The following is an 11,196-nucleotide window of genomic DNA, read 5'->3' on the forward strand; positions in this document are numbered from 1 at the left end:
TAATTAGTGTAAATTCACGGGGTGGTAATTAATTTTTAACGAATATACTTTACGTAAACGTTGTTCAAATGACATTAGTGCCGTAGCAGGAATTATGAATATGATTCAAGAGTTTCCGAAAGCTTCAAGGTCGTGGCGGACGTTCGAGTTGGTACTCGGTAAGTTTCGTTAAGGAAACTGTAATTACATTTTACTTGATTTTAATTGTTTTTATGAATGTAAAAACTTTGTTAATACGAAGGAAGGTAACAATTTAACGATGATGGATGCCTGTTTTTCATTAAAAAAAAAAAAATGCTATATTATTCGCAACAATGATGGCGAGTAGTAGGTACCTTTGATTAGAATTGTTTTTAAAGGGTGAAATTCGTATTATTATTAAACGAACAAAAGAAAGAAAACAGTTTTATATCGTATTTAATCAGTTTTTTGTTTTAAATGTAAATAATAAGCAATTTAGGGGAAATGTAATAATAAAATTGTGAAAAACAATCGATCTCGTAAAGGAAAATGTATTTGACGTTTTGATAATACCAGATTTGGTAGGACCGGTAATTGTCAGGACGTAGGTTATCCTTAATATGAGTTTAAGGACTACAAGCATTTTCGATCGCTTTGTTTGCAAGACTTATAGTAAATAAAATAATTAACACTTACGGAGTGCGAAGTATCCATTTCTATGAAACTTTTAGCAATGGCCCAGATTATCACAAAAATTAATGGAATTCCTGAAATCAAAAGAAATACATAGGTACCTATATATTTAAATGAACCAACTTGATCCACTGCATCTATTAGTCGAAGCTTTTGAAAATCCACGAATTAATTTTTAACTACCTAAAGTTTATAAGCAAATCGATTTACTGCTTGCCACTTGCTATCATTGATGTTATCATCCCTGGTCCTATTTTTAGGGTATTTTCTTTATTTGTAATGATACCACTAACATTATACGTACATATATTATTTACAGTGCTGTTGGCGGGTGGTTTGTGGAACATTGTTTAACAGGGTTAAAATAGAATTATATTTCTATTCTATAGTTAGGTAGTTTGGTGTGATTATACCTTTATCGAGAGCAACAGGATATTATCACATTTACAAAGCTCCTTACCACAAAATTCACACCGCTAATAAACTACCCAATAAGTAGTTATTTATCAGGAGAATTAGGTTTATACTTTTTGCTGGATGAATAAATTTACATTCATAAAGCACGAATGTTTTACAACTGCGTAATATGTTTGATCTTTTATTAAAAGCTGTTGAATGTTGGATTCCAATTATGGACAAATATTGAGTGTTGAATTAAAGTATTAGCTAGGATAATATTTACTCAATATAATTTACTCATTTAAACCTATCTACAAATGATAGAAAGTATCTTTTTACAAATTAAATAAATCTAGTATTATTTTAATGAATTTAGGAAATATCAAATATAATGGTAAGGTTAAGTCGTGTTTTTGATTAAATTTTTTTTCAGGATAATTGTAAAAAAGCGCGCAAGCTCTTCATAGTCCTGACCGATTCAATTGTTATGGTTTTTAGAAAATTAATTAGAGTAGATTACGACTATTTCCGTTTTTCCTTTTATTTGAGGTACCTAAATAATTTAGGAAATTTCGAGGAAAATAATTTTTCATCGCTTTTATGTACAATCAGGGGTTGCTGAAGTATACGAAATACCTTAGATAGCAGTATTTAAAAGGCTTAAAAAATTCTTGGTCCTTCCATGCCTTTTAAACCTTCCGATACAATTAGTATCTAATTAGTTCATCTTTTGCTCATTAGAAAATTTCTCAGATGCTAATTAATTCAAGGAATCATTTTTTATACGTAAGGATTATACGATAAAAAAATTCGATGTCGTAATTTTGTCTTTCGTAATTAAACGAAGACACAAGGTAGGCGTGACTTTGTTGTTTTTTTGTTTTATTTTTTAATTATGCAGAGAGTTTAACGGTCTGGATTGTGCGTGCCTCTCTTTTTTTAATTTCTTTTATTTTAAGATCTGAAAATGTTGTTGCCCTTGATGATTTACGTAGACATTGTTTTTTCCTTCGGTTTCGTCTAAGAATTCGGAACAAAAATGTTTGCTTCGCCTCGTTTTCTAATAAAGAGAGAATGATGTAAACTTACCCCATCCGATGCAGACGTAGATTCTTAATTTGAAATTTTCCCGCGTGAGTGTCTCTACTACGAGTATATATAAATATAGCCCTGAAACGAAATAAAGGGCTTTTAATTAAATTAAATTAAATTTGGTTTCGAGAACGATTAAAATTGAAAAGAATAAAAAAACAACAACAAAATAAGATATATTTTAGGTAGTTAAATGGATAAATAAATAAAAAAAAAGTATCGTGCTAGTTAACACTAAATTTGTCCTTGTTTTCTTACCTTCGACGAACATCCAGAAAAATGTTGTAACGTGAAAATAATGTAAAAGGATCACCAGGAATATACACGAAACCATGTTCGTTTCGAAGGAATCGAAGGACAACTGAAACAAAAGTATTAAGTTTGAAAATTCGGAACTCACTGACGAATTATGAATTATTGATGATTACCTCCAATATTAGGGTCAAAATCCACATAAAATACATAAGAATGTAAGCAACCATCAGGTTCGTATGTATTGTGTTTCTTAAACAACGGAGGTCCCTGAAAATTAAAAGGATAACGACAAGTAATAATTAATTTTATTCTATTTTTTCTTGTAAATGTAAATTTTTTTATTAGACACATTTAGGTACTTCGGTTAATTTATAAATAGTTAGACATTCCTTATGTCTCGACTTACTTGAAACATAAAAATATCCCGATAGCAATAGATAATGCTACCAAGCTGAGGGAGTAACCGACATAATAAATTGTTGTTGTGGTTATAACTCCATGGTGAAGGGTGGGACTTTCGGCGATTTCTGTACAAGATGAATAATCTGTTTTGGACCATGTCCCGTTCCAGAGACATTGTCTAGTTGCGTTTTCTGAAACAAATAAAATCGAACTACTAAAGCCTATAGATATACTGTTAGGAATCAAATGTGAAAAATATGTTACTAGCTTTCAAATTCTTTCATTGGGACTCATTTTAATTCAATTTAAATTATTGATGGATGAAAACATCTTTTGAACTAGGCAAAATAGGGAAAACAAAGGTTGTATTCCAGACATTTTTATTGAGCATTCTGCTTTCAGTGTTATAGGGTTGTTCGGAAAGTCATTTCGCTTTTTCCCTACAGAAGATTTAATTGTATTCTTTTGCACCCAACTTCACATTTAAGCCGTATAATTTTTATATGCTTTGAGAGCTCATATAGCAAGGCTTGTGTGTGAAAAATTCCAATTAATTCTACGCAGTAGTTTTTGGTTGGTGCCCTTTTAAATATGGAGAGCGATAAGCAGCATTTTCGACATATCTTACTGTTTTACTACAGAAAGGGTAAAAATGCTGTTCAAGCCAGAAAGAAATTGACTGATGTGTATGGAGAAGGTGTGTTGACAGTACGCCAGTGCCAGAACTGGTTCGCTAAATTTCGATCCGGCAATTTTGATGTCGAAGATGCACCACGTTCGGGAAGGCCGGTTGAAGCTGATAAAGACGCGATAAAGGCATTAGTTGATGTGAACCGGCGAATAACAACACGTGAGATCGGATTGAGGTTAAATTTATCAAATTCAACAGTTTATGACCACTTGAAAGGCCTGGGATTATCCTCGAAGCTCGATGTATGGGTTCCCCATGTTCTCACAGAGAGAAATCTGTGTCGCCGCATTGACGTCTGCGATTCGCTTCTCAAACGTCACGAAAATGATCCGTTTTTGAAGCGCATCATCACTGGGGACGAAAAATGGGTTGTATACAACAACGTCAAACGCAAGAGGTCATGGAGCAAAAAAGATGAACCGGCTCAAACCATTTCCAAAGCCGATATTCACCAAAAAAAGGTGATGCTGTCTGTTTGGTGGGATTTTAAAGGAATCGTTTTTTTTGAGCTTTTACCGGATAACACAACGATTAATTCGGAAGTCTACTGTCATCAGCTGGACAAACTGAATGATGCACTTCAACAGAAAAGGTCAGAACTAATCAACAGGAAAGGTGTAGTGTTTCACCAAGACAACGCGAGACCTCACACAAGTTTGGTCACTCGCCAAAAGCTTTTACAGCTTGAATGGGATACAATGCTACACCCACCATATTCTCCAGACCTGGCACCATCGGATTATTATTTGTTCCGGTCACTCCAAAATTTTATGAGCGTGGAATTATGCTACTACCAGAAAGATGGCAAAAGGTGTTGGACCAGAACGGTCAATATATAATTTAATAAAGTATTTGTTTATTATACGAAAACTGTCTTTCATTTCCACAAAAAAAAAACGAAATGACTTTCCGAACAACCCTATATTTCTTTTTATTTGCGCAATTGATATGCATCGTACAATTTCCAGACAAAATAGAACCTTTGTTCTATGCCGGTGCAGAGGCATCGATTGAAAATTAAATTGCAACTGGCTCTGTTTCACCCGTAGTTTCATTTTATTAACTCAAAACCATTTAAAAGGCACGGTTGTTTATTAATTCTCTCCTCTTCTTCTGTATTTGGCCTGTTTATTAAACCGTAATTCTAAGTTGTCGAACTCCCCGAAATTCTCATAAAAATGTGCCTGTTTTTAAGACGACAAAAGGAAGAGCAAAAAATCTCCGAAAGTGTTTTTTCGTATAAAAGGCTGATAGTAAGGAGAAGTCTCTTTTTTTTCTATCGAAGATCTTGTGAAAAGTTGATTGTTGAAAGAAAGTCCACTACTAATGGAAGGGTTCTTTACGACTATCCCGGCCGGTAACACAGGGCGTTCTTCAACTTTTATTGAACGCGACAAAAGACTATTTGATCTCTTCTTTTTTCTTTCATTTGCGCCACGAAACCTAACAGTTAAGTGATGGAAGATTGATTATTCTTTCGTTTAACAGCTGAATTCGTTAAGCTCACTTTGACCTATGGGACTATTTATTATATTCAATGGCCTGTCATAGTACGTGACAAAAAAGATCAGAAGAATACCCTGCTGTAAAAAGTGTAAAAGATAATTCAACTTTTTAATTAAAAATACGGTAAACCAGACATTTATTGTTAGAGCTCGATTATTTTTACCCTTGTCGTGTGGGAACTACTAATTTTGTTAGAATTAACGCTCGTAGCATAGATGTGTTCAGCTTTTTATTTGTACTTTCAATTTTATTTCGAAACTTCTACGTCCGATAAATGGTATGGATATTTGTTTTTAGGACGGTTGATAGCATGGTCCTTCAAGCCGAAGGCGAATGTCACTTGTCAAACTTTGACTGACTGAACTACGTGTTATTTTAAAAACAATGTTCTTTTTTATTTCGGACTAATTCGATTATTGTGTCGGCTTAATTGACAAGTGCAAATTTCTTATCTGTATTAAAATTTCAGATGTATCTTCCTAAATAGGTAGGGAAATAAAAATCCATTATAGTAACAAGGGTAGAAATTAATTGGAAAAAATGTTTTCCCGATTTCAATTTTGCTTTCGTCTTCTAAAGAAGGAATTTTGTGAATTCGGCAAAATTTTCATTATAAGCTGTCAGTAACGGCCAAGATATTTTATTGTTCCTTATTTCTAATTGGATTTGCGGCATAGAAAAAAGTTTAATAGCTCTACTTTATTGTTTCACTTCGGTGAAGAAAAATTAAATGAAATCTTTGGATACAAAGTTGCAAGAAAAATAGATATTGAAACAACATGAAGGGTTTATAGACTTCTTAGATAATAGGTTTCGGAGACCTCTACTGATATGTAAATTAATTAAGTTTTTTAAAATGGAAATTGCGACAAAGTTTAGTAAAAATATTCAGTTTTTTTGTAGTTTCTTACTTTGATTTGCGAAATTAATTTTAGGCTGATGCTTGTGAAAACTTCTTAGAATGTTTAAAATAAATAAATTTTCTTATATAATTGAAAATGTCACGAGAACTAGTATAAGTATCCTAATGTTGACACCATTTCTCGGGGCACCCTGTATAAACACTATTAACACGCCGGTAACAAATATTTATCCTTTGTACATAAGTTGAACGAGCTTTTTATTATTTTTTTCTCGGGCGATTTGTTTTATGTAACTAACGAAAGCGATTTGTATGCCGGAATATACGAGATGGGCTTTATTTCAACGTCGATTTGCATGTCTAAAGTTGCCCAGTCCAACTGGGATGATTATTTTCATACTTTTCCCATTAAAATTCAAGACACATGGTCTCATTCTTTTATGTATTATAATAAATGGAAATAACGTTTGGGTAAAACAGAATAACACGGTGGCCGGCTAAACAACCCTCTCAAAATGAGTTTCCCTATCCATTGTGTTAATACTCCAACGTTCCCTGCTTTTATTTCACACGACATAAAGGACATAAGCCGTCTAAGCACCTAGCAGATATTGGTCTGAACGAATTAAGCCGTTTAGAATTTTTAACTCTCGAAAAAACGAAACCAAAATTGACGGTATGATGTTGTAGACATAATGGATGAAGTTACGATTTAGTGACCCAATGTCTCGTGGTAATTTTATGTTTGCAATAAGAGTAAAATTGAAGTGGTCTAAACCACATAAAAAACCAATAATCATTCTATTCCGACAATAAAACTTTAGACGGTGTGTAATAAATTGCGTTTTTTTATTTCGATGTATTTGAAGAAGTAAAAAAAAATATTTTGCGCGCGTAGCTCTTGAAAATACGTACAAAACACAAATGCTGTTGCAGCAGAAATTACCAGAAACAGGCTGCTTTTAAAACAATAGATGTAGTTCGATAATAATTTGCTACTTTAATAACCGGTGTGTTATTTTCGACAATTGAGGACGAAGGAGATTTTGTGAAATTGTACAATAAAAGTTGTAATTCAACTTTAGAAATAAGATAAAAGTTTAAGACGGTAACGACACCGTTGAGAGTTATTCACAGGAGTTCTTAATGTCTTTAATTATTCTTTTCAAAATTAATTCTGTTTAAAAATTCCCACATTCGCTGGGTACATTGCCGTAATTCTGCTTTGAATGCTTAATTTTATTCACTACGGCTTCTCTGTATATTTAAAGATAAAAACTCGTTAGGAATGAACTGTTTATGTCTCAGACAAGTTGCATTGTCTTTCAATTTTTTTTTGTAAACCAACAAAACTTTATGAATAAGAAAAGATAGATAAAAGTGTACAACACAACCGTCACTATATCATTAAAACGTAAACCTATTTGCAAGCAAGCAATAAATTTCGTGTTATTTGCTCGTCGAAAAGTAACTTTAACCTTAAAATAGCTCAGGCCACAGTCTTTTATCGCTTTTATCTGGATGTTTGCGTACCAATTCACATATACACACATTGCTAAACAAAAGCAAGCAAACATGCTTCTAGTGTTGTCTTAGGACTAGTAGTTTTTCCTTCGAGAATAAATTCCAAGGCAGCCGAGACGCCCCTTTCGTTTTGCTTAGACAGACCGAAATTCTGGACTGTCTTTTACTAATTATATTGATACCAAATCGATCCTTTGTCTACTACAAGTCGTAGTGTAAATATAAAATCCCTAAGGCCCCTATAAAAAGTACCTTTAGTAAATGACTCGTGGACGTTTTCGGGACGGTTAATAGTATGGTCCTACGAGCCGAAGACGGCCGTCAGTTGTTAAACTTAGACAGCACTTGTAGAAAATATCGCTGCTGTTTTTTAAAGGGCGTTTAGAGCATAAAAACAACGTCTTTTCGATAGAATATGAGAACATTCAAATAGCTTTTGAGAAAAACAAACAAAGAGTTTACTAATACATATTGCCTCGAGCAGATCTATTTATCAAAAGTTACTTGAGAAAAAACACTCCTTCCAAAATGTTTAAATTAAAAATGCGTCCTCGATTTTAAAATACCTTTAGGCCTTAATAAAAGAAAATAAAATAACAGATTCAGCTTATTGAATAGTGAAATTATCTTAAAGGTAAGGAGTGTTTTTAATGTTGCGATGTATCTTTAATAATAATTGGTATTATAAAGCGTTATTAGTAGCTAGGGTTGTTGTCTCGTGTTTTACTAGGGTTGGATTGTTTCCTACTTGATAATTCAAGTATTCCAAGGGTGGAGTAAACTTACCGCCACATTTCAGCCCTTATCATGACGACAACCCACTTGGATGCCATTCTCTTTTCCAAGCAGTGTCTGATAAAATTGTAATTGTAACACATTAGCATACCAAATATCAACTTTGTTTATCTCGTTTCTTCTTCGAAGCAGTGGCGCCAACTTTAAGTATCACGTAATGGGAATAAAAACGAGATTATTATAATTCAGATTGTTGTTGCTGTAGAAGAGCATGCATTTCTGAGGATTTAACGACAAACATTACCTTTTTATGCATTATTATAATTACAAGCCTTTATTTTTAGCAGAAATTTAATTTGAATCAGTTATGCCTAACAGATAAGAGGCTTTAGCATCTCTTTCAACTCAAAATAACCTTTAAAGTACGTATCACAAATTCTGTATTTTCAACTTAAAGTTAATGTCATTAGGCTATTAAAAAATTGTAGGTACATGTAGATACTAAAATAATAATGAAAGCATTGTGATGAGAACCTAACTTGATGCCGCGCCACTGGTTTGACCGCATCCACCAAAAGGTAATTCTCCTCTGACGTGGAGATAAAGCTCGTTCTTCTCCTTGGCAAAATATTACCCTTTGTCTTTTGCGTTTACATGTTTATGTACAGCCCAATGTTTACATCAAATCATTAAAGGAACGTTGTGGTTCAGCGAGCTTAATAATAATATGTCGGTCGATCGTATGTATGCAAACAAAGAACGATATTAAAACTTGCATCCCACTTGAAATTGCAGGGGATTCATGCAAGGAAGATTTTCTGCAGAAATTGATTTATTATAGAACCTCAAGTTGTATGTATAAAAGTTTACTAGGGGATTAGAAAGAAGATTATGGTTACATTTCAAAGCTCTTCGTACGAACATATAGTACAAATTAATTTTATTAACTTGGANATTATGGACAAATATTGAGTGTTGAATTAAAGTATTAGCTAGGATAATATTTACTCAATATAATTTACTCATTTAAACCTATCTACAAATGATAGAAAGTATCTTTTTACAAATTAAATAAATCTAGTATTATTTTAATGAATTTAGGAAATATCAAATATAATGGTAAGGTTAAGTCGTGTTTTTGATTAAATTTTTTTTCAGGATAATTGTAAAAAAGCGCGCAAGCTCTTCATAGTCCTGACCGATTCAATTGTTATGGTTTTTAGAAAATTAATTAGAGTAGATTACGACTATTTCCGTTTTTCCTTTTATTTGAGGTACCTAAATAATTTAGGAAATTTCGAGGAAAATAATTTTTCATCGCTTTTATGTACAATCAGGGGTTGCTGAAGTATACGAAATACCTTAGATAGCAGTATTTAAAAGGCTTAAAAAATTCTTGGTCCTTCCATGCCTTTTAAACCTTCCGATACAATTAGTATCTAATTAGTTCATCTTTTGCTCATTAGAAAATTTCTCAGATGCTAATTAATTCAAGGAATCATTTTTTATACGTAAGGATTATACGATAAAAAAATTCGATGTCGTAATTTTGTCTTTCGTAATTAAACGAAGACACAAGGTAGGCGTGACTTTGTTGTTTTTTTGTTTTATTTTTTAATTATGCAGAGAGTTTAACGGTCTGGATTGTGCGTGCCTCTCTTTTTTTAATTTCTTTTATTTTAAGATCTGAAAATGTTGTTGCCCTTGATGATTTACGTAGACATTGTTTTTTCCTTCGGTTTCGTCTAAGAATTCGGAACAAAAATGTTTGCTTCGCCTCGTTTTCTAATAAAGAGAGAATGATGTAAACTTACCCCATCCGATGCAGACGTAGATTCTTAATTTGAAATTTTCCCGCGTGAGTGTCTCTACTACGAGTATATATAAATATAGCCCTGAAACGAAATAAAGGGCTTTTAATTAAATTAAATTAAATTTGGTTTCGAGAACGATTAAAATTGAAAAGAATAAAAAAACAACAACAAAATAAGATATATTTTAGGTAGTTAAATGGATAAATAAATAAAAAAAAAGTATCGTGCTAGTTAACACTAAATTTGTCCTTGTTTTCTTACCTTCGACGAACATCCAGAAAAATGTTGTAACGTGAAAATAATGTAAAAGGATCACCAGGAATATACACGAAACCATGTTCGTTTCGAAGGAATCGAAGGACAACTGAAACAAAAGTATTAAGTTTGAAAATTCGGAACTCACTGACGAATTATGAATTATTGATGATTACCTCCAATATTAGGGTCAAAATCCACATAAAATACATAAGAATGTAAGCAACCATCAGGTTCGTATGTATTGTGTTTCTTAAACAACGGAGGTCCCTGAAAATTAAAAGGATAACGACAAGTAATAATTAATTTTATTCTATTTTTTCTTGTAAATGTAAATTTTTTTATTAGACACATTTAGGTACTTCGGTTAATTTATAAATAGTTAGACATTCCTTATGTCTCGACTTACTTGAAACATAAAAATATCCCGATAGCAATAGATAATGCTACCAAGCTGAGGGAGTAACCGACATAATAAATTGTTGTTGTGGTTATAACTCCATGGTGAAGGGTGGGACTTTCGGCGATTTCTGTACAAGATGAATAATCTGTTTTGGACCATGTCCCGTTCCAGAGACATTGTCTAGTTGCGTTTTCTGAAACAAATAAAATCGAACTACTAAAGCCTATAGATATACTGTTAGGAATCAAATGTGAAAAATATGTTACTAGCTTTCAAATTCTTTCATTGGGACTCATTTTAATTCAATTTAAATTATTGATGGATGAAAACATCTTTTGAACTAGGCAAAATAGGGAAAACAAAGGTTGTATTCCAGACATTTTTATTGAGCATTCTGCTTTCAGTGTTATAGGGTTGTTCGGAAAGTCATTTCGCTTTTTCCCTACAGAAGATTTAATTGTATTCTTTTGCACCCAACTTCACATTTAAGCCGTATAATTTTTATATGCTTTGAGAGCTCATATAGCAAGGCTTGTGTGTGAAAAATTCCAATTAATTCTACGCAGTAGTTTTTGGTTGGTGCCCTTTTAAATATGGAGAGCGA

General features: G+C 32.7%; 1 protein-coding gene across 1 annotated transcript in view; it reads right to left on the minus strand.

The window, feature by feature from the left end:
- LOC108734192 (diuretic hormone receptor) overlaps nt 1-11,196 on the minus strand; it is a 97,752-nt gene that overhangs the window by 9,743 nt on the left and 76,813 nt on the right. Inside the window, exons 5-10 of the mRNA XM_025978640.1 lie at nt 10,599-10,785; nt 10,366-10,459; nt 3,515-3,535; nt 2,404-2,506; nt 2,143-2,223; nt 658-728 (exon numbers count right to left, since the gene is read on the minus strand). Coding sequence (XP_025834425.1) covers nt 658-728; nt 2,143-2,223; nt 2,404-2,506; nt 3,515-3,535; nt 10,366-10,459; nt 10,599-10,785 — 557 coding nt within the window. The remainder of the gene's footprint in view (nt 1-657; nt 729-2,142; nt 2,224-2,403; nt 2,507-3,514; nt 3,536-10,365; nt 10,460-10,598; nt 10,786-11,196) is intronic.

Source organism: Agrilus planipennis, unplaced genomic scaffold, assembly GCF_000699045.2.
Source record: "Agrilus planipennis isolate EAB-ADULT unplaced genomic scaffold, Apla_2.0 scaffold7, whole genome shotgun sequence".
NCBI lineage: Eukaryota > Metazoa > Arthropoda > Insecta > Coleoptera > Buprestidae > Agrilus > Agrilus planipennis.